Source organism: Aphelocoma coerulescens, chromosome 10 (genome assembly GCF_041296385.1).
Source record: "Aphelocoma coerulescens isolate FSJ_1873_10779 chromosome 10, UR_Acoe_1.0, whole genome shotgun sequence".
NCBI lineage: Eukaryota > Metazoa > Chordata > Aves > Passeriformes > Corvidae > Aphelocoma > Aphelocoma coerulescens.
The window spans coordinates 14,621,475-14,644,472 of record NC_091024.1 but is presented as its reverse complement, the minus strand read 5'-3'; the positions used below and the strand labels follow the sequence as shown (position 1 = coordinate 14,644,472).

General features: G+C 38.0%; 1 protein-coding gene and 1 long non-coding RNA gene across 10 annotated transcripts in view; both read left to right on the top strand.

Annotated features, from left to right (window-relative positions):
- The window catches only part of THSD4 (thrombospondin type 1 domain containing 4), a 279,213-nt gene extending 269,628 nt beyond the window's left edge, over positions 1–9,585 (top strand). For all 7 annotated transcript variants that reach the window (XM_069026195.1, XM_069026199.1, XM_069026194.1 and 4 more), the window contains 3 exons: positions 586–765; positions 2,698–2,842; positions 3,674–9,585. In XM_069026195.1, the coding sequence (XP_068882296.1) occupies positions 586–765; positions 2,698–2,842; positions 3,674–3,816 (468 nt within the window). In that variant the 3' untranslated portion in view covers positions 3,817–9,585. The remainder of the gene's footprint in view (positions 1–585; positions 766–2,697; positions 2,843–3,673) is intronic.
- Positions 9,586–13,498: 3,913 nt separating this feature from the next.
- LOC138116355 (uncharacterized) overlaps positions 13,499–22,998 on the top strand; it is a 59,268-nt gene continuing 49,768 nt past the window's right edge. The window contains exon 1 of one of the 3 annotated variants that reach the window (XR_011154118.1): positions 13,499–13,597. This is a non-coding gene — a long non-coding RNA (uncharacterized lncRNA). Of the gene's footprint in view, positions 13,598–22,227; positions 22,369–22,998 lie in introns of those variants that run through there. The other 2 variants (XR_011154116.1, XR_011154115.1) reach the window with 2 other exon arrangements.

Here is a 22,998-nt window from a genome sequence, read left to right as displayed (position 1 = left end):
GCAACATAGAAACAAATATGTTCCTGTAATCATCTTCTAAAAACCTTTCTACAAGTGCCAGAAACAGTATTGTGTGTTTACTTAACCTTTAAATGGGCAGTAGGAATCCAAGCGAGTCAAATTCACTTTTCAGATCTGGAACCAACACTACATCACATAGATACTTGCAAACATGAAAATAACACCCTGGCAGATCAAGGCATTTTCTAAAACCAGCACAGAATGTAAGGCTTTGTAAAGCTGCAAAACTGTGCTCTGACCTTATAACCCTCCAGAGTTCAGTGCAGCACATATGATCCTGCTTCAGCAAGAAGCAGTAACACTATTTATGGAGAAAGGGAGTTACACTTCTCTTCTGATTAGAAAAATAAATACCAGTTCCTTTTTGTAGCTACAGGTAAAACTACACTTTAAGATTTTTCCAGAAATACACTTAGAGTCATATGTCTTCTTCATAAAGATAATTAGACATATGGTTTGAGTCTGTGGTACCATGTGATGAGGAGAAACATATTACTTTGTAAACAAGTTGAAGGACATGAGGAGAATAACAGATTTCCCCACTTTTTTTGGTCTCTGATGCAGTGCTCTACTGAATGTGGTAGTGGAACTCAACAGAGAGAAGTAATTTGTGTTAGGAAAACTGAAGGTAATTTTGATATTTTGAACCCCTATGAATGTTCACATTTGGAAAAACCTCCCAGCCAGCAATCCTGCTACCTCAAACCATGTGGATCTAAGTGGTTTCATACAGAATGGAGCACAGTAAGTCTATCGTGTTTTCCTGTATTTGTACTTGGTTTGATACATCTTTTTCTGTTTATATTGAAAGAGAACACCATTTGGATACAACCATCAATCCTTAAATTGATTTAATTTTGCACAGGAATGATAATAAAAAGAAAGCATACTCTTTACCCAGTGGAGCTTAGAAAATTTAGGAAGTATCTTGACCAGAAAAGAGACACTACACAGTTGTCATTTTATCGCTGATCTCTTCTTCATAGAATCTTCCTGTTTTGTAAAGTTGATTTGGCCCTTACAGTGAGACAATGTGGTGCACTTAGAAGTTCCTTTCAGATCTCTAGTTTCATTAAAATTAAGGAGGATTTAATAAAGAATGAAGGATGTATTCATTTTTTAGAGTCAGTTTTATCATAATATTTTACTGTAGACTCTTCACTGTAAGACTTAGAACTTCTCTGAGAGAAAATGTATTGTACAACTTCTTGCATCTTCAGTTTCCCCTGGAAGTGGACCAGCTACATTCACCACAAAATGCTTTGGTTTCATCTTATCTTTCTATAATTTCCTATATCTGACATAGTTTATTGGGTTTTTTTACAAAAAAAAACAAACAAAAACAAAACAAAAAAAAATCAAAACAAAAAAAACCCAACCAAAAAAAACCCAAAAAAACGCCAACATTTTTGTCCTAAACAAAAATCAGGAAGTCCATTGTCATCTCAGGACGAGATGACATCGTATCAGATGCAGTAACTCGGCCCCTTTGTCGAGCCTTAAGTCACATTCCCAGTGGCAGCTCTGCAATGTGGATGCAGCTCAGAATGGTTTGTGTGAGGTGTGATGTGCTTAAGATCTCTGCAAACCTGAAGTTCTTATGGCTGGATGTGGAATAATTCCAGTATTCTATACAGGCATGTAACAGGAGTAACTATAAAAAACCATGTTCTGTTACTGCTGCACATGGCTGCCCTTTCAAATGCGGGTAAGGGTTGTACTTAAAGATGAAAAAGCAGTTAAAAATATAATATTGAGAATACTTTGGTTAGTTTTTTGCAATATATGATTTTATGATCATGATAAGTTGTTTATGCAATGTTAAGAAAAGAAATAGTTATGCCAAAAAAGTCAGAAAGAAAACATTCTTACTAGTTTTGGGCTATTAAGGTTTTAATTGTAAATGACCCAGGTTTAATTAAGTTTTTGAGCATTACATTAAACTGGACAGTGAGCCAAATCTCAGAGACCTCAATCAGGCAAAATCCTTGGTCAGTGGGGATTTGCTTCAGTATGGGCAGAAATGTGTAATAATTTGCTTTAAAAATACCACAACAAGCAAGTACAAAAGTCTCTGGCTTCATCACAGACCCTTAAGGAGCACAGAAATATTTCCTTTAGAAATTCAAAGAAACTTCTAACGCTTAGTAAAATCATTGTGCTGCAAGAAGTGAAAAATAATTGAGTGCTAGAAAAAAAAAAGGCAATTAAAATTATTCCTGCTTTTATATAAATGGCAGAAGGAACAGTGGAGGGCAGGGCAGTCAAGTAGTAAAGTTCAGTGAATTAAGTTCTTAAAGCAGGAAATGTGAACACTGTGGAACGAGTAGATTTGGGAGATATGTCTAAATGAGAGAGAACAACCTGACTAATTGAAGAAGCAAGATGCTAAGTAATAAATTCAGAAAGGGAGCTATCCTAGCTTACTTTCAGTTGCACAGCACCCACTACATTTATTTATCCAGTTGTTGCTCCTAAAGTCAAAAATGTTTGGGAATCTTTAACAAAGTTTTACCTGTGTATTAAGAGCTTCATAGGTAGAAAATAAAAACCAATAGGGTGAAGTTGATAAAAGGCTGCAGTGATAGCTGGGTCTGGCTTCAAGGTTCCCTTTTTTTTCTTTCTGTAATTACACATCTCCTATGGTCTTCATGAACTTCAGCTTAATTGTTTCAGTGTTCCAAATCCTGTGAAGGAGGATTTCGGGTTCGGGAGGTGCGATGTCTGTCAGATGACATGGCAGCCAGTACTCAGTGTGATCCACAGCTCAAACCTGAAGAGAAGGAACCCTGTAATACACAGGATTGTGTCCCTGAAATAGGTGAGGCAGAGGAAACTTCTGTTTTAACTGTGGAACTCCATCTAGTGGAGAAGTTATTTTATAGTCTTGCAGCGGCTTTAATAGCATATTTTTTTAATCGAGTTCAGAGTTTCATTTTTATACAAAATAGAGCTCTTTTCTGTGCTTTAAAAGTAGGTTTCCAATAAAAATGTTTTCCTTGTAATGAGTAAGAAACTGGCTTACTCTTGAAGTTGCTGAGAATGTGAGAGATCTGCTTCTGTGAAAATGGTACATACAGGGTGTTTTTCTGCAGCCTCCTTGCATTCTCCAACGTTTCTCTTGGAAGAGTATTTAAAACAAAAAAAAGGATCATATATACTGTATTCTGGTAACAGGTTCTATAAGAACCAAGAACATTAAATTAAGATACTAAGTGCAATTAAGCAATTTGCTTTTGTATGTAGTAAATACACAGATACACTTAATTTGCATTGGAATTAGTCATTCATCTCATACAGATTTGATTTTTATAGTAATGAGAATGGCTAGGAAGAGAAAGATGCAAGAATTTAGAAACAGCTTTAACTCTGAATGTTCTCCAACAATTTTCAGTTGAGAATTATTCAACATACTTTAATATAACATAAAAACCCTGGGGAAATGGGGATAGGTACATTTCTTCCATGCTTTATGTATCTTTATATGAAATCTTAAATAGTCTGTCTTATTTGTATAGATAACCTGTTTTGACCTGACAATGAGTGTTTAAATACAGGTCCAAGGGATTTTACATAGTAAAAGGAAGGGAATTGTTTATTTGTTGCTCTAGTACATTTTTTTAGTTTCTTCTCTCTTCCTTTCTCTCCGCAGATGAGAACTGCAAGGATAAATACTACAACTGTAATGTGGTGGTCCAGGCCCGGCTCTGTGTGTACACCTATTACAAAACAGCCTGTTGTGCATCCTGTACCCGTGTGGCAAACAGACAGTCGGGGTTCCTGGGGCGTAGATAACAAATACTGCTCTGCTCAGAGCAGCAATGGCACTCTTCACATGGAGCTTCAACAGTGCTACTGCTTTGACTGCAGCAATTGTAGCTTCTTAGAGATGGGGTTTATATTGCTGAGTGCATCAAGACTATGGTTAAATCTCACACCCTTTCAGTTACAGTAATTGTGCAGTTATCTCTTTTAAGATGTTTGTTGTAAAATCATGACTTTTTTTAAGCATTCATTTTTAATGATACTGTGATTTGCACCTGCTCATCAGATAATTATTTAAGGAACATACTGGCCTTAAGATTGTGAAATTAATGAAAACTAAAATCAATTGCAGGCAATTACTGGAGATAACTGACCAGTATGGATGCAGCTGCTCCATTATTTTCTGAGTGCTTACTTTTACTTGGTATTTTGGACTGCCTTAAGTTAGATGACTAAATCAATGAAACATGTGCATGAGAAAAATGACTTCCCAAAGAACCAGACCCTTGAAAACTATTTATCATCAGTTTCTTAGCACTCTAACATATATTTCTAACTACTTCAGTCCATTCATAATAAATCAGTCACTGTTAAGGTCTCTCAGTTGTACTTTTAGCTAACGTCCTGTCCTTTGGCAGCAAATATATATTGACTGCCAGAAGGTGCCTTTATATTTAATTCATAAACTCATGAAGATACACTTTTATAATTTTGTATGGATTTTAAAATACAGTACCTACCAGAGTGACACTAGTGTCTAGCCCTTTAAGTCTTTAACAACTGCAGCTGTCAGTGAGACAGGTTAACCAGAAAGGTGAAGAGCCTTTGCTGGTATAAAAAGTGATTGTTTCCATTGGTGAGGCCTCTTTTCTGTAGGGACTTATTTCAGAACTGGGATCTTGCCTAATTCTTGTCTCTGCACTATTGTTTAACAACTACCAAACCAAAGTACTTTGTCCAGACCTAGTCTGGATAAGTCACCAGTTTCTGAAACAACCACCAAAGAATAGAGGCCTGTGTGCCTTATAGCAGTCTGTTACTCTTGGTATCAGGCAGCAGTATGAGTGTAGTAGCTGAGTATCTGTAAAAAGAGGATCTTAGCTATTGGCATTCTTCAGGTTTTGATCAGTTATTAGAACATACTTGTCTTTTTTTACTCAATGTTTCATTGCACAGATCTATTCATACCACTCCTTTTCTATTACTCAAGAATGGCTGCAGACTTAGAGCTGAATTTAAGTGGTGATTTTTCATTTCTGCAATGTACTCAGCCTTGAGACTTGCTAAAAGCAAATAGTGTACTATGCAGTGCAGATGAGATTTTGCATTATCTGCATGTTCTCTAGCCTTTACTTGAGAGGTCTTTCAAATGTGTACATAAGGCTGAGGGGGAAAAAATAAACACCTCTGCTTATTCAGCTGTTTATTACAGCATATTGCTTGTAACTGCCCATCTATGCATCTGTTCCTAAGGTGCCTGATGTCTGAGTTGTAAAACAGCTGTAATAATCTATGTTCAGTCACTCCCAGAGATGTGGTTTAGGTATCCTGCTACTGATGCAGAGCCAGGTTTGAGCCTCATTGTGTATCCTTTTCTTCTTACTACTTTGATGGAGATGATGTGGCAAGGGAATGGAGTGCTGTGAGGCGAAGGTTGCTGGGTGTGGTACCAGTTACATCAGTTTGTGTGCTGAGAGCCACAGGAAGGTGGAATTCCTGTACTCTAAAAGTTGCATTGAGATAAACTTTTGACTGTTTTGATTCGGTCACTCTTGGAAAATATATTTCGGACATGATGAACTACTACTATTTGGCTACATGAAATGAAGAAGTGTTTCCCCTGAAATTTGAAGGTATTCTTTGTGACTCTGAATTGTCATATGTCAGCCAATAATGTCATTGGCTGTTTCTGTACACCTTGGCTTGGGCCTTTTCACTGTAAATAATAGATATAAAGTTGTTAGAAACAGAAAATCTAATTAGGAAACTTCTAATTCAAGTTCATTAATCTTTTACAGTCCTCCTGTTCCCTTGTATTACAAAGATTTATCCATGAAGATAGCTTACAGTTTTGTTATCATATTATATTCCTTAGATTCTTGACCAAAGAATGATATGGATAAAGTGCAGTGTAAACAGCTCTGGAATCCAGTACTTCTAAATACAGATTTTCATCTGTGTATCTCATTGCAGCAAATCTTGACATACATTATATAATTTTTGCTGTTGTCTCTTTCGTCCCAAGGAAGTGTTTCCTGTCAGCTTGAGGGAAATACCTGTTCCATAAAAAGGCTTCCTGAAAACCCCAAGGCAAATGAGATGCAGAGAGAATCAGGTTTGCAGTCATAGAACAAATTCTTCTTACACACACTTTGGCTGTGAGACCATCAGTGACTCAGCAAATAGACAGATCCTCCTATTTTATAAAATCTGTTATTTTGCTCTGGAATATATGGCCATTAGCTTATTTTACAAAGATGATCATCTTGTAGGTTCTGTTAAGCTGCCACTAAACTAAACAGTGTGACAGCTATCAAATAATATATACATACACATAGCAGTATAACTCTGTATTACAGCTAATGTATACAGCTTTGTGAATTGAATGTAGTGAGCTATGGTTATACAAATTGTACTTTTTAAATAAAGAGACATTTTTCAGATGTACCAGATTAAAAAATACAGTTTTACCTAATTAAACATCTAAAGGTAAGGAAAGTGCCAGAATGCTGCTGAACTTAATAATTTATCATCTCTTCTCATGTGCCAGCATTATTAAAATAGTTGTTCCTGCAAAATAAACTAAAGAGCCCTTTTCATCAGCACTTTGATACACTAATATTGTCTGCACAAAGTAAGTGCTGTGCTAAGATTTCACCATCTCACAAAGCATAGTTTTGAAATTGGGCCTATAGCAAGTGTTTGTTCTAATGGAGCAGTGCCCCAGCTTAGTATGATGCCTGCAGAGGATCTGACTTTACTTTCTGTAAGTCAAAGGTGGCCTTAATGAATGTAGTAGACTTAGAGCTACTTAGAGATATAAAACCAGTATAAGTAAGAAATTATGCGTACTATCAACTGCAAATATCAATTATGCAGACTTCTGATTTTTAATGTTTTTATTTCTTTTTCTGACATTTCTTTTTCTGACATCAGTCAAAATCGTGCAGGATAGTGGAAAAAAATGCTTCCTTGCCTTGAAGGTGCTTTACACAATCCAGGAAGACCAGAGTAAGTTAGATACTTTATTGAAAGAGTCCAGCTGTTTACGGGGTAAAAGCTGCATAAAAGTTTCATGTCTTACAGACATGTGGCTGGCCAAAATCAGCTTCATCCGGAGCAGGCTCTGTGTCTCAAAGCACTTTCCTTTTGGAATGGAGGATTCCTGGTGCAGTTGTTTATCAACTTACCAGGGTTTGCTACCTCCTGTGCAATGTCACCTTCAAGCATATGTAGGTAGAACTCCTTGTGTGCACCAAATGCATGCCAAGTTTGAGAGACCGAATTCATGGAGTCCTCCCTTCTTCTCACAGAGGATGATGTGGAAGCATGAGGGTTGCTCCTGTCATGAAGGAGTGACCCTGTGAATGTGTCTGACTTAGCCAGCAATGAGACAGAGTTAGTGTTTGCTTTGATGTCTCTGACCTTCAGCCCCAGGGCTCTGAAGAGGGAAGGGCTTGTTGGGAGGCAGGGCAGTGCTGGGGAGTGCAGTGAAAACTTGGGTGTGCTGCAAGCCTGCCAGCCCTGAATCCACCCGTACTGGATGGCCATGGGCTCAGTGCCAGGACCACCTCAGAATCCCTGTACAGAGAACTGGTGTCTTCCTCATTACTCACATAAACGTCTCTTTTTTTTTCCCAATACTTCAGCAAATGGAGAACTTTCTGTATGAATAAAGCAATGTCTAACATTAATGTTATTGCTTAGATCCCAGTTTTGTGGCAATATGGTGCAGTTTTGTACCAGTCATATAGTCTGTAATCCTAGAAAGTGCCAGTGGTCACCACTGAGGGAGGAAGGAGGGAGGTGCTCAAACAGCCTATGGCTCATATAGGGGAGGTTATGTCTTCCTGAAGAAAACGCTTCACTTCCTCTCTTTGTGGTGTGCACCACTGCAAGAAGTAAAAGGTGCGTTTTAGGGCTTTGCTTTTCCCCATCCTCATCCTGGCCTATCCCTTTTACACCCACACCAAGGCTTCTCCTCTCCTTCTTATCTTATTTTCATCCCTTTATCCTTTGGATGACAATATTAAATTTTGCCAGAATTACTGAAAATCCTGAACTGGCCTTTGGTTTATAAGAATCTGTGTTGGAAATAAGCCCAACTATTAAGAGAAGAGTGTTTCTGCCAGCCCCTGGATTGTTGTGTCTGTGCATATCCATGTTGGCTAGTTTTAAATGCATAGTAGTAAAGGACACAGTGAATTAATTCCTGTGCAGTGAACCTGTGACTGCACAGCTGTTGAAGTCTGTAGTGGCCCTTTATTCTCACAAGTAACATCTATTGAAGAAAAAGGGTTATGGTCCTCACAAAGGACAAGCTGTGTGTTTACCTGGTTTTCTTGAGATTTAGTGTCTCTTAAGAGCTGTTCTTTGTATGGGACAGATAATTTGTGTGCATGCTTGTAATTGGAACACAAAACATGAAATTTTGAACATGAAGGTAAACTTTATTTCTGAACTTAGAGAATGTTTGTGGGAGATGAAATTAGGCATTGTTTAGAAAACAGAGTAAAATAATTATTTCTACATCAGAAATGAAAAATCATCCACTAAACATTTTCAAAATATTTTAAAGCAAACTTATAATCATTATAATACTTAAATGTGGGCAAAATTCAAACCTGGTGAAAGGGAGAAAATTCCATTTAAGAGAATTCATAGCAGACCTGAATTTGGCTCTGTGCTTCTCAGCTTTTAATAACCAGAAGTTCAGAAGAGTAAGTTCCCAATTTTATATATCCCTATGTAGTGTAATTGGATACAGATAAGTACCATCATACCTGGAGAGGAGGGGAGCTTAATTCTGATGAATCATTGACCTTTCAGCAACAGTCACTGCTGCTTGTCCTGACTTGTTTTTCCATGCTGTTTGGGTCTCCTGAGACCAGTGGCCTTGGCAGGGATTGGGTACATACGAGCTTGTGAAGTCCCATGATAGTCTCTCAGGATCTACAGAAAGGATCAGGAAGGACAGGAGACAAACAAACTCTTAACCTTTTTTAATATGTATAAAATTGTCTACTTGACCCTCATAATTGATTTTGGCAGAAGGATATACTTTATTATAACTTATTTTGTTGTTATTTGTAAATACAAGATGTCTATGGGAAATATGTAATTCTGAGCTGTGTCTGTGGAACAAGCCACTGCACCAAAATATTTCAAATATTTAGAATAGGCAGATATTTTAATTAAAAGGGACCTAATATGTATTTATTTACATATACCATTCAAATTTTGTCCAGCTTTTTCATTATACTAACCCATCTTTTTAGGGAATTTTATAGCACAGTTATTACATATATATTTTTGTATATATGTCATACTGTAAATCCATAATACAATTTTCTAAACTTTCTGATTAGCCAGTTCCTTGAGTGAATTAAAGGGGGAGAGTATAATTGCTTTCTGACTCGTTCAGGAATATGTATCTGTGGCAATGTACCTGAACCAGAACTGTACAGCATCCTTTTCATATTGTATACATTTTCTCTTTGATGAAAAAAATGTTAACTATTTTTGTTTATGACTAATTTATTTTTTATTATTGTGAAAAATAAAGTAACTCAAGATTAATTTATGTGACATGTTTGGGTTTTTTTGGTTGATCTGTACTTGAGCTTCTTGAGAATTAAGGAAAAGCATAAACAAGGGTACAAACACACTAAGGGAACTTAGCAAATATAGGAGTGGGCACAATATAACCAAGTTGCAGAAAGCTGTGTAACTCGTGTGCCAGCCTTTGAGGGGTGACAGCCAAGCTCTGGGATGTCCCAGGATAGCGGTGAGTGTTGCACAGGGAGCGCCGCTCCGTGTCCTGGGCGCTGGGGAGCGGCCTCTCCCCAGGTGCAACTTCTGCTGTAGCTGATGAAGGGTTGGACTGGTTCTTCCCCACTCTGACATAACCAGAGCAGCGCTACAGACAGTTCTCTGCAGATTTAAGAGTCATTTCACTATAAATAAGCGAAGTCACAGAATCATAGAATCATTAAGGCTGGAAAAGAGCTCTGAGATCATCAAGCCTTTGACCAAACACGACGACATCAGACTGAGAGCCGCATCTGGTCGTTGAAGTCCCAGGGGAGCAAAACCACACGAGCACTTTTTTGGAGGTAAGCCAGTGTTATTTGTCCTTTAATCTTTGCAGCTACCAGAGGCTGTGCCGCCCCTGAGGAGCGGCAGTTCCGGCGGTTCGCAGTTCGCGTAGGGCCCTGAGGGGGCCCCGCCGTGAGGGGTCCCCGCCGTGAGGGGGCGCCTTCCTGCCCGCCGGGCTCTGAGGGGACGGGACCGCCTGGCCTGGCGCGGGCCGGGGCGGCAGCGCGGTGTCCTTGCTGTGTCTCACGGTGTCCCCGCGGTGCCCTCGTTGTATCCTCACGGTGTCCCCTCATTCCGGGGAACCAGTGCCTGTGTCTCTCTGGGGAGATTTTAAGTGTTTCATAAACGTGTGGGAGGTTTTTGCTTGGTTTTTTTTGGTTAGTTGGTTAGTTGGTTTGTTTTGGTTTTTAAAGTAGAAGTTGAGTTATTAAGCTACAAAATTATACAATGGTAAATGCGTTGCTCTTCCCCCAGATGTTCTTTGTGTTTAAAATAAAACTTCAGAGTAAAATTAGGAGCCCTTAGCAGCTGCAGTACTTCCCTGTGGTGAGTCGTCTGAGCCCTCAAGCCTGAGGAGCTTGAGAAGGATTCCACATCACCAGATGATGCTGGTTTCAGAGTCCCTGCTTTCTGTGATGCCTGCAAAGAGTGGACCTCTAAGGTAAATACAGAAGCTGTAGCCAAAGTTACAAGAGCTGTGTGCAACCCTGCGCTGAGCAGTTGTTGAGTGAAAATGCTCATCTTTAATACCTGTCTCCAAAGCCTATTTCCGTGTTAAACTCTAATTTGTTGATTCAGAATATTCTTATGCAAACCATTTTTTACATAGTTACTGCTAGCCACAGTCTTAAAAGGAAATGGAAACCATTACAGAGATTTATTGATGAGGTAAAATTCAAAGAGATATTCTTAAATTAACCCAAAAACTTGCTTTTGGTTCTCCACAGATGCAAGTTCCAATGAGGAGCAAATATAGAAAAGGCAATGCTCCCTTCCGGCCCTGTTTTCAGATGTAGCTAGGCTGACCTGAGCATTGATTAAGAATTAGCTGCTGCTGTTGATCTGGTTGGCTTTGGTGGGGATTTTTTGAAGCATATAAACAAAGTGAATGTAGTATAACACCTATCCACAGAAAAATGTGAAGCTCCCAACAGACTAGTAAGGTTGGAAGGCATCCCGCGAGACCATCTGCTTTAACCTCTCTACTCACAGCAGTGTCACCTACAGCAAATTGCCCAGATCTGTGTCCAGTCAAGTTTCAATGTCATCCAAAGGACAAAATTTCCTGTTTTTTGTTCAGTTTGTGCCCTTTGCCTCTAGTCCTGTCGCTGCAAAGCCCTGAGAAGCACCTGGCTCCATTGTCTTCATTCCTTCCCTTCAGGGCTTCAGAAAGTTGAAGAGAAGTGCTCCATAGTTTATTTCTCTGAACTATGAAGACTGTTAATGCTAGAATATTGTGTTGTCATTGTGTTGTCTTCAGTGGGGTGACTTCTACAGTTTAAAAGCCTGAGAAGATTTTGAGTCCAATCTTGAGATCCAAAGCAGAGATTTTAGTATCGAGTTGAAGCACTTACTGAGGGTAAGAAAGGAAATTAATGCATATAAATGTCTGGCACAGCTTTGGGCACTGTAGATAATTTCTGCTGTATTTCCTTTGTTACTCTGGGCTGTTTTATTTTGTTTGTTCTCTGTTACTCATTTTTGCTTGGGATAAATTGAAAGAAAAGCAAATATTTGAAGAAGAAAGACTCCAACTTTCAAAGGAGGAAAAATCCAATAGGGTAGATCAGGAACCAAAAGTAAATTTGCTCTAATATTAAAATAACTTTCATACTTCATTCCTACTCACTTAGTATACAATTTTGAGTAAGGCATAGGAAGGTAGATATTTAAAGTGCACATAATATGGAATTAGTAATGCACCTGTACTGAACTTGGAATTATTAGGACATACGCATGCAAATGAATCAAAGAAGCATACCATTATTTGTGAAGAAAATCGCATTGTGTGCTTTCTATGTATTTGGTGTCCAGCAACTGTAAAACCATAAGTTTAGTTTGTGCCAGACTAACTGTGTCAGGGTTTAGCCCCAGCCAGACACCGAGCCCTGCACAGCTGCTTGCTCAGTCCCTTGCAGTGGGATGGGGAAGGAGTCAGAAGAGTAAAAGTCAGAAAACTCGTGGGCTCAGATAAAGACAGTCTATAGGTAAAGCAAAAGCCACATGCACAGGCAAAGCAAGGAATTCATTCACCCCTTTCCACAGGCAGGGAGGTGTTCAGCCATCCCTAGGGCTGTGTCCTCTGCCAGCTTCTTGTGCCCCTCAGCCTCCTCGCTGGCAGGGTCGTGTGAGGAGCAGAAAAGGCCTTGGCTCTGCTTAAGCACTGCTTAGCAATGATGGAAATATCCCTGTGTCATCAATACTGTTTCCAGCACAAATCCAAAACATATTCCCATACTAGCTACTGTGGAGGACATTAACACTATCCCAGCCAAAACCAGCACAAACTGCTATTTGGAATGCAGGTGATCTTTCTCCAGAGTGGCATATAAGGTGCAGTCTGAACATTCTATCAAGGAACTGTAGCTTTGCGAATTCTTGTGATAAATAAATGCAAATAATATATTTCCCAGCATTCTAATTTGGTTTTCATGCTACTTATGTTAAAAAATAAAAAATTCACTCCAGTCCTTAGTGAATGATCCTGTACAATTGTGTGGATTATAACTACTTCAGCCTTAGTATCTCTAGTTCCAGCTGAATCTTAAGTCAGATTACTGAAATAGCAGTAGATAGCAGTGTAATATTAACCCAGTGGAAGTTGAATCCTTTTGGGATAGGGAACTGTCTGCATTTTTAATTATTTTTGTTTTATATTAAGGCATATGAGCAAGAGTCAGCCCTCATGAAGAAAAGGTAGCTGCTGTTGTCTATATTGCCCAGACTCTGCAACAGTGAACACATGCAGACAGTTCCTACTTCCCAATTCAAGTTGCCACCTGGCTTTTGTATTGTCACCTGTCCCTCTGGTGTGAGGTTGAAAGCAAGCACAAAGTTCACCAAGAAGAAACTACTGATTTGGAATTGTGTTGTTGTGGAACTTTGGGAAGGTACCCTTCCTTGCTCTGGAAAATGGAACCATGAATCTGATGGTTGGAGAGTAAATCATAAAATTCCATTGAAACTAAGGAAACTATGCCAGGCTGCTATACCAGGCAGTCTGTGCTAAATTTTTAAAAAAGAGAAAGAATTTCCATTATTTGAATGATCTATTTTTACCTGCAAGAGAGTATCAAAACTGAATTAAAAGTGTGTTGTCCTGGGAAGTACAGTAAACTTGTTTTCTCTCCCTTAGAACAAAGCTAGCTGTTGCTTCAAATTGGCCTAGGCCTTGGAAGGGATGAACCTTCTGACTTAGAGCAAAATAGAAGAAACATGCCAGTGGAAGAAAATGTCACTGGAGCTGAAGGTACTGCTTTGGAGCAAGTCTAAGGTATCCTCTGTTGTTTTTTCTTAAGGACTGTTCATTTTATTATATCTCCAGAACTTCAAAGTTTTTTAAGTTCCAGCCTTCAGTGCTCTTGCAGCTCTTTACCTACAATTTGTGACATAGCTACTCTGCTGGTCTCAGCAACCCATTGAAAAAGCTGCTGCTAGTTCTAATTCACAGTCAAGTGGTGCCAGACTGCAGAAGGTACTTCAAATAGGTCAGAAGGCCTACTTAGTTAAAATAAAATAACAGGTAACACAGAAGAAGTAGCATGTTACTGTTTCTCCAAGAAGCATTTAGCATGCTCCTTCTAGTACGGGTTACCTGGGTTTTGCAAGTTCATCACAAACACTATTTCCAGCAGTAGTATGTTCTCTTTGAAACAGATTTCCTGCTGTCTGGAGAAGTCTCTTGACTTTTTTATTTGTTTTGTGGAAAGAATGCTTCCTGGTTTTTCACAGTTAAGGGCTAACTTTTCTTGGAAATGGTTGCTATTGCCCTAGAATGGGCGAGTATGCTATGGATGCAGAATTAAGAAGTAGCTGGAATGTGGCCTGCTCAAAAAGACTGTCATAAATTCACTAGGTCAAGTGGGCATTTAAAGATGAGTGGATGCTCTTTGGCTGCCACAGAATAAGGGAAAATGAGAATTTGTAAAATCCAGTCCAGCTTAATTATAAAGCAGTACCTGTCTGAAAAATTATTTTTGCTTGTAAATGACCTGACTTGCTCAGCACTGAACTTTGGCTGAGAGTGGAGAATAAAATGTAGTCATTCTTTCTGTTTTCAGCCTAGAGATTGGCAAGTGATGCTCTTGGCTATATAAATGCATGAGACAGTCAGATTTTTGATACATATTAACTCAAAAATGTAAAGCATTGGGAGCCTATAGCAGCACTAAACCTTTATGCTATTTTAACAACAAAGTAGTGAAGGAGAGAACAAGGAAAAACGTGCAAATGTTCTACCAACTTTTTTATGGTTGTTAGCAGATAACCTTGGGAAAAGGTGTTTATTTGAACAATTGCTTCCAAAAAAAGGAAAGAGAAATTCTGTGCATACTTTACATTCTAACACTTAAAACACAGTGTCCATTTTCAATCATGTTCTTGCTGTAGCAATGTAACACATAGTTCTTTTAACTTAAAATGTCTCCAGTGTGGAAGCTATTGTTTTTCTTGAAAACATCATGATTTTTTACACTGAACTGTAATAAGTGGGTTCCTTTCCACCTCTGATTTTTTTTTTAATTGGGCATAGTCTTCCTTAGCTTACAAAAAAGAATCCTAAAATTGCCCAACTTACTGTATCTTTTCTTGATGTAAATTGATAAGTTATACTGTTGTACTGGGTTGGTAATTTCAACCTATGGGTCTTTGATGCAGAGCACAAAATACTTTTTATTAAATAAAGAATGAGTGCAGTAGATCATATGTGTGTGGAAGACATTCAGACAATGGACCAGATTCTTAGCTTGCTCATTCTTGCTAATGTGTAATTATATGAATACATATTCGATCTCCATGTTTTATGCAAGCACTTTTAAGGGCAAGGTTAGAGAGCAAACTGTGAACTGCAAATGTATTCTGAAATCAATAAAATGAAATTAAATAGAGAAAGGTTACATTATAAACTACTGCATTTGGAATGCAAAATTTATTGATCAAATGTAAACTGAAGAATTACAAAAAGTCAAACTAAATGATTAATTACAGGTAACACTTCCAGCAGTGTTTTTTTCTTAGCAGCATGAGTTAATGCAAGAATAGGGATTTGCCTCTCAGTAGCATTTGCAAGATCTATACTTCAATCATGTGTCACATGGAAAATATTGTGGGAGATTTGAAAGGAGTCTGAAAAAGGGAAATGAAAATAAATATATTTGTCTCTACCCACTATGAGCAATTTTTAAACTAATTAAATTTGTTTATTCTACAAGGTAAAGCCTGGACGTGGATTTAGCAGTCCACAGTGTTAAGGTTTTGGATTTAATTATTTTGATCATTAGGAGGCTAGTGTTCAATAAGAGAGTCTTGCAAGGATAAGTGGGGGAAAAAGCAATTTAATTTTCAAGAAAAAAGATGGCACTTACTGTGTGTAAATAACAGAATTATTTTCTGACCAGGGGGATATGATGCAATGGATGCAGGATAAGGATACTTTAGAAGGGCATCTATTTTTGTATCTTGCTTCAGGACAGGAAGAGGGACTAAGCAGTCTTTTAAAACTTCTTCAATGTACAGTACAGCAATAATGATAAAAATAATAAAGTGATTCTGTTTGTCTTGGTTGTTCTGTGTCCCCTGAAGTAGGGAATAAGCTGTGCTTAATTTTGGGAAATAGGCTTATTCAGAGTGGGGGGATGCTCTCAGAAAAGACTCATGTTTGATCAGGGACCTGGCAGGAATGGGTAAGTACATAAAGTTTTTATACAACCTCCCCTTGCTGAGATCATCCAATTTATTTTGATTTTAATGAGCTCTGAATGCAGAACTTGTTTCTTGCTAAAGGACAGTAGTTTAATTGTGATTCAGCTAGATTCATATCCCGCATCAGGGATATGTTTTTTTCTGGTGTTTTTTGTTTTGTTTTGTTGGGGTTTGTGTTGGGGTTTTTTTGGGTTTTTGTTTGTTTTGTTTTGTTTGTTGGTGGTGGTTTTTTTTTTTTTGTTTGGGATTTTTTTTTTAATGAATATGTATTTTTAAATATGTGTGCATGCGAAGTACGTTCTTGTTATGAAAAGTCAATCCTCTGGGTCTATATCTTCTAGAGAACTCTGTTCCTTGCTAGGTGCAAGCTCTTGTCCTTGTCATGCTGGAGTTGAACTTGGATGTCTGGCCTGGGAAACCACAGGCTTAAATTTCCTTTGGATGTATTCAGTTTTTCAGTCAAAAGTCTGTATTGCTTAAAGCTACTCTTGTCCACTCATTTGTTCTAGAATCTTGCTTGCATACCTGATTCCTAATTCCTTGCATGCATTTTCTGTCTTTTGCAGGCTGAGTTTTCAGTGTATAGATACTTCTTAAACAGCAACAGAAATACAATTCAAAGCTGTTTCACTTAAATAACAGTCCTTCAAAAACTGCTAGGGTACACCATTCTTTGGGTGTGAATTTCTACAGTGTTTATGTGAAGATACAGATTTCTCTTTTGTTGTAAGATTTCTGCAATATCAGAGCCTCAAACATTTTAGCATAGTCCTGTTGGTTCCCAATTTGTCACTTTTCCACTGTGATGATGAATGTTTTTAGCAAAAAGGCTGAAGCATTTGGCAGCCCACATGAGCAATGACAGATCAGACTGAGTGCTATAAAGCGCAGTTGCCACTTCTGCCATTCCTTTTCTGCTGATGAAAACTGGTAATTTTTCTTTCAGAAGTGCAGAGGGAATTACTTCCTTCCCATCCCCCTGCTTCCAGCTGTAAACATGTAGTTTCTCCGCACTAAGACAGTGTCAGCACATTTGGCATCTTTTCAGTCCTGTGCTGGAAATACATTGTATAATTCAGTGTGAGGCTTCTTGGGTTTCTTGATAATAATGCTCAATTGATAACATAGCTGCATGTGATACAGTACTTGCATCTTCTTTTTTATCACTAAGAGTAAGATTGCAATAAAAGACTTGGAAGTAGTTATCAGCTAGTTTACTTCTTTCAGTCTGACTCTACAGCCTCATAGTATTCTGCAGAGATTCAAAGTCACTTTTTACCAAAATAGAACAGATTACTTTTCAGTTTAAGCTTATTAATATTTATTGGAAACTAAAATCTGTCACTCATTTGAAAGTGACTTGATGAATCTTGGTAAGTATTGTCAGTATTTTCATGGAGATGAATTTAGTATCATGGGCCCTTGTGTTTAAATACATGTATTTCAGTTACATACCCACCTTTTGTGGCTCAATGTGCTGCACAGTAGTAATCTGCACAGTAGTATTTGAATGTGCTTTGAACTGAATACATCCCAAGCTCTGCCTACTCTCTGGGTGGAACCTTTTTTACCCTGCAGTTATCACCAACAGCTGGAAAGTTGGATAGGAATTTAATTCTAATGCTTAGATCCTTTCAGTTTCACAGTCTGCTCATGCAGAGCACCTGTATGAGAAGGTCACTTCCTTTGTACTTGATGTAGATGGTTTTAGTCTGAGGCAACAAGTTGCCTTGAGGCACTTGAAGCAAAGCTAAGAGAATTTTGAAATAAAATGTGATCCTTTCATTTCCATTTAAGTTAATGCCATTAAGAAAAACAATCCTTTCCACAACTGAAATTAAAGTTATTATACAGGAGAAGGAATGGAAATTTTGTTTCCAGGTAGAAATTATGTTTCCTCTGCAACTTTCTCTTTTGGATTTCTGTTAGCATATCTTTTGTGGCTTTTCAGTTAGAAAATATTAGCTGCAATTGAGATTGAAGGTGCCTCACTTCAGAGACAGTCAAATGACAATTTCAGCTAATATCAATGTGAACACTGTATTTTGGGTTGTTTTGCTGTGATTTTTTTTGTAACTATCTTATTTTTGTTTTATTTTTCAGCATAAATCAACATTTAGCTATGCTTGAGAAGTAGCGTGAGTTTTCCTTGTACAGTGCCTTTAATTTTTAGAACATTGCACTATGCTTTCCAAAAATTGGAAAGTTGGAAACAGAAAATCTTTAACAATGCCTTGCCCATTTCATACTGAAGAAACTTGACAAGGAGTTCTATTGAACCAGCAGAAGTGCCTTGTAATAGCACTGTCAGAGGGCCGTGGGGGTACTGAATCTCCCAATACCCTCTCTGTGAGGAATCCAGAGCTTTTTTGCTAGGGGAAGTTCTAATCAGGGCTATGGATCAGGTAGTTGATTTGTGTTCTCTCCTAACACAGTGATAATGAGAATGTAAAACTTTTCTTCCTCATACAAATCTGAAGTATAGAATGTTTTACCAGAATGTGTAATAAGTTTGTTTATCTGAATCAGTTTTGTAACACTGCAATATCCCCACCCTGCAAAATACCAGAAAAAATTCCTTAAGTTGCTTTCCTTTTCACGAGGTTTTCATAGGAATGTTTTCCTGTTCTATTTCTCATGAAACCTACCTCCCAGTCATTGTGTTACAAGTGGTGAGAAGGTTGTTTGAAAACTAAATGAAAAAATAATCTTTTTTTGATGCAGTTAAGGGACAAGTACTTGTTGTGTTAATACGTTGCTTTGTGAGAGCTTAACTCGGTTTCCAGACTGTGCAGAGAAAAACTCCTTCCATAAGTCCTGCACACACAGACCCCAGGGGAAGCTGCAGAAGAAGACTTGAGGGCTGGGCCTTTTCATGCAAGTGTCTTTCCACACAGCAAATGATCCAAAGATCCAACTTCTATAAATAGTGTCATTTCCAACTGCAGAGGTTTCTGTCCTTTCCTGTGGATTCCTTGCCAAGCATTTTCTCAGTTCTGAAGTAGAGATGGTTCTGTAGCCAGCATGTACTTAAATAGCCCTTGGAGAGCTGTATTAGATTTTTGTTGGCTTTCATTTGAACTTTTAAACTGTCAGATTATTTTAGCAGCATCTGTAGAAAAACATTGGCTCTTGGTGTTGCTTGTTCTTTTCCATTGTTGTAACAACATAGTAAAACAAGGTTGTGGCTGATACCTTTGTAACATATATACCAAGGGTATTGCATTGCCATGCAGCGCTTTTCTGAACGGTGTCTTCTTTACCTTAGAGTACAAAGGACTGTGGCTCAACAAAACTTTTGGAACAGAGGGGATATAGATTTATTTGTGGATTTTGCAATCAAGTCTTGGCACTTCTTGTGTCTGAAGAAACTGTATTGAAAAAATGTTGATTTGTCTACTGGATGATTTTGAAAGGGGAATATAGTTAATGGTCATAAATCAGAAGTGAGAAAAGCTCCATTTAAAGGCTCGTATTTAACAGAATAACTGTGCTCTGACAACTTTCAAGTATTAAGTAGCTAAGATATTTATTTATAAATAAGGGATGCAAAGATACAGCTGGTTTATCAAGAATCAAGTTTCATCAAGTACTTGATCCTGGAAAATACAGCATCTTTTGGAGAATATTAATGCAAGTTTCAATGTTCCCTTTTTCTCATAGGTAGTTTCTGGTTGTTTCTTAACTGTGTTACTGCAATATTGCAAAAACCTCTTCATCTTGTGATCACACCACTAAATTCAGCAATCTTCTACAAAAACATCTTAAAATTAGAGTTATAAGTTCATGCTTTGGGATGCATAGCATTTTTGTAATTTCATGGAGAACTTTGCATAGAGACTTCTCTTGAGGGAGCTTGGAGCTTGTTAGTGCAAGATCTGTTTTCATTGCAGGTGGCTGTGGTAAAATGGCAAGAGAAAGTACTGGGCCCTGAAGGTTGTCCAGCAAAAAAAATATTTCCTTCTTTTTGTTTACAGTGCATATTCTGACATCATTTGAGACAACTACAACTACACAGTTTGGTAATGCAATTCATGACATGTCAGGTACAGCAGATGGATGCATGCCAGCATTTCAAGGAATTAAAACAGTTTCTTTCTCTAGGTTGTTCTGGAAAACTCCTAGTCCAGAGATTTTTTTTTTTTTTTTTAAGCAAGATTTTTTTTCGGATGTCTTTATTAAATTCTAAAAAGCAGCTGCAATTGCTGGCAAGTATCTGAATGAGCTCACAATGATATTCCTAAAGTACTATCTCTAATTACTCATTCTTTCCAACATGCTATCTACTGGTGATGAGTTTACCACCAAACATAATGTCTACATGTTCAAACTGCTGTGAGTTGCAGCTGGGTTACTGTCTAGGGAGTCAAGTGTGTATAGCTGTGATCTTTCTTTGTAAATGAAGAACAATAATTATAATAAACCTTTTCACTGTGATCCTTATTTGGGGGAAAAAAAAAAAGACAATGTAATACCTTTAGGATTTTAAACTAATAAAATACATATTGTTCATTTTGTACCTTGCCAGTAAAGGCTTGCAGATTTGATGCAAGGGGTTTAGCATTTGTAAGTCATTCATGATAAAATCTAATCCCTTATGTGCCATGGAAAGCAGAAAGAGATGCTAGTTGCAGTTAAACAACTGATAGATTGATAGTTGCAATTACGCTTCATTTACTAAGTATTGAATGCCAGCTGCTGGGTAGGACTCAGATTCCATTTTGGAACCTCCTGGTTCCATTGCAGCCTAACCCAGTTGAACCCAGCTGAAATGGGTAGTCATTATTGCTTCTGAATTTTTAACCGTAAATCACTTCAGTGGGTGTTTTCCTGCATCAGTCTACAGCCGTTTAAGCATAAACATTCCAGTGGAGTTCTAGCTGGATAGAACTATGGCAGAAAGTTGCCAGCAAAACAATCATGTTCAGGTCCCTTGCTTCAAGAGAAGAAGGTATAACTGAGCTTGGCTGAAAGCAGAACTGTTTTTACGGTGAAAAGCATCTGACATGGGCTTGGTTCAGTAGCTAAATGTCACAGTGATGACTATGGGAACCATATAGTACTGTGAGAAGAGAACAAGGGAAAAGGGAAGTGTATTGTGAGAGGAGGACAAGAAAATGTGGGTGTGCTGTTGTCTGCCTGGGAGGAGGAAGAGTGAGAAGGTTCTTTGCTCCCTTTATGCCTTCTCCTTTAGCTTTCATGAGTATATTAACCATTCAGACTTCTGATTACTTCATCTGAACAGCATGAATATTTTTGTCAAAAACACTACTGCTTTATGGGATATTTGGAAAAATGAGTAATCCTTCAAATCAGCATATTATCCCCAAACCTACTTTGGTCTAGGTTCTGCTGTAGAAGCTCAGTTGGAGGTTGAGGCTGTAAATGGCATCCTGCAATTCTGTACTTCCATAAAAAGCTTGGCTTTGATCTCAGTACACTGTATGAAGTTAGAAAATTATTAGAAATTAAATTAACTCTTTGTAAATATTATGCTTGATATTTGGCAAAGTGTTATAAAAAATTGGTGTAAAAACCCATGAAACATCACAAACTGAAATGCAATTGCCCACTGTTTATATAGAGTGTTGTTTTTCATGCCACAAATACTTTTGACCATCCAAACTGTGCAGTATAAGGTTGTGCCAAACAGAGTAGAACTCAGTGTACCAAACAGAAACCACCTTCACAGAGACAGTAAGCAATAAAAATGAACCATGAAACAATTCAGTCTTCAGTTCTGGTTGTTAGAGGTATTTTTTGAGGTTGGTCAAGGCTGACAAAAGTTTGAAAAATCAAAAATAAAGATTACTGCTTATATGTTCTTACTTCTTTTAAACAAGGAATTCTGCTAATCTTTTTTTTTTCCATATTCTGAATAACATTTGTCGAGTCCACCTCAGTGAGATATACTGTAGCAATTGGATGTCCCTAGCCCCTCTCCCCAGATGTGCCATTAATAGGAAGTTTCAGTGCCTGACCATATAGAAGTGTTCACTTGGGGCTGTTCAAGAGAGTCAAATATAGGAGCTGCTGTGAGAACTAAATTCACACTGGTGTTAGCCATGGAGTTTTGTTCTTTTCTAGCACCTCTCAGCACAAACGTTTGCTTGGGAAGTTTTACTTCTGCGTGTTGGAGGTTTGAGCTTTATTCCCTTTGCTTTGTTTTACCCTGGTGTTTTGTGGTACAGGTGCTTTCTCTTTGTCTTAATGAAGCATCACCCTCCTCTAGTGGTTGCGATCCTCAGCTGGAAGAACTAATCCTTGCTGCAGGTGCTGTGGTTTAGTTTGTTCAGTGGTTGTTTAATATCATGTGACTCTTACAGAATATGGCTTCTTCTCCAGGTTAGAGACCTTGCCCCTGCTCTCTTTTCTTGGCCCTTAAAATTCTGTTTTAAGTTTATAAAATATGTGAAACTTGGTCTATTGGTTTTCTTGTTCTGGCATGTAAATTGCTTAAGTTGACCAATTTGGTGTGGTAGCTGATGAAATTTGAGTTTGTCAGCTGTGATTTTGTTCCTCAGATGCTAGAACTAATTATAAACTGATTTTACAACAGTCCTGTTTGAACAGTATTCCTGTGCAAAAGTTTTATTAAGGTTCAAGACAAAAAAAAAATATAGACCATTGTATTTCATCATTCATACTTGAGTATTTCTTATCTTAGATTTTTTTTTTGTTTGTGAGTTTAATTTTCATGAAAAATTAGCACACTGTGCCAAATGTGACATATTATCCACCAGCATTCTTAATTTCTATGGGGCTCATAGGAGTTAGACGCAATATCTCATCCTTTAATTGCTTTATTTTGTCTTTAGTGAGTTTGCTCTAATCCTTGAATCAGCTACAGCATGAAGCTCAGATGAGCCCTTGGGACTGAGCAGTTCTGTGAATATTGACATAGGCTCATGAGGAAGAACAGTTTGTCTTGTAGAATTCAGAAAATACATTGGTAAATGAACTCAAAGCCTCTGG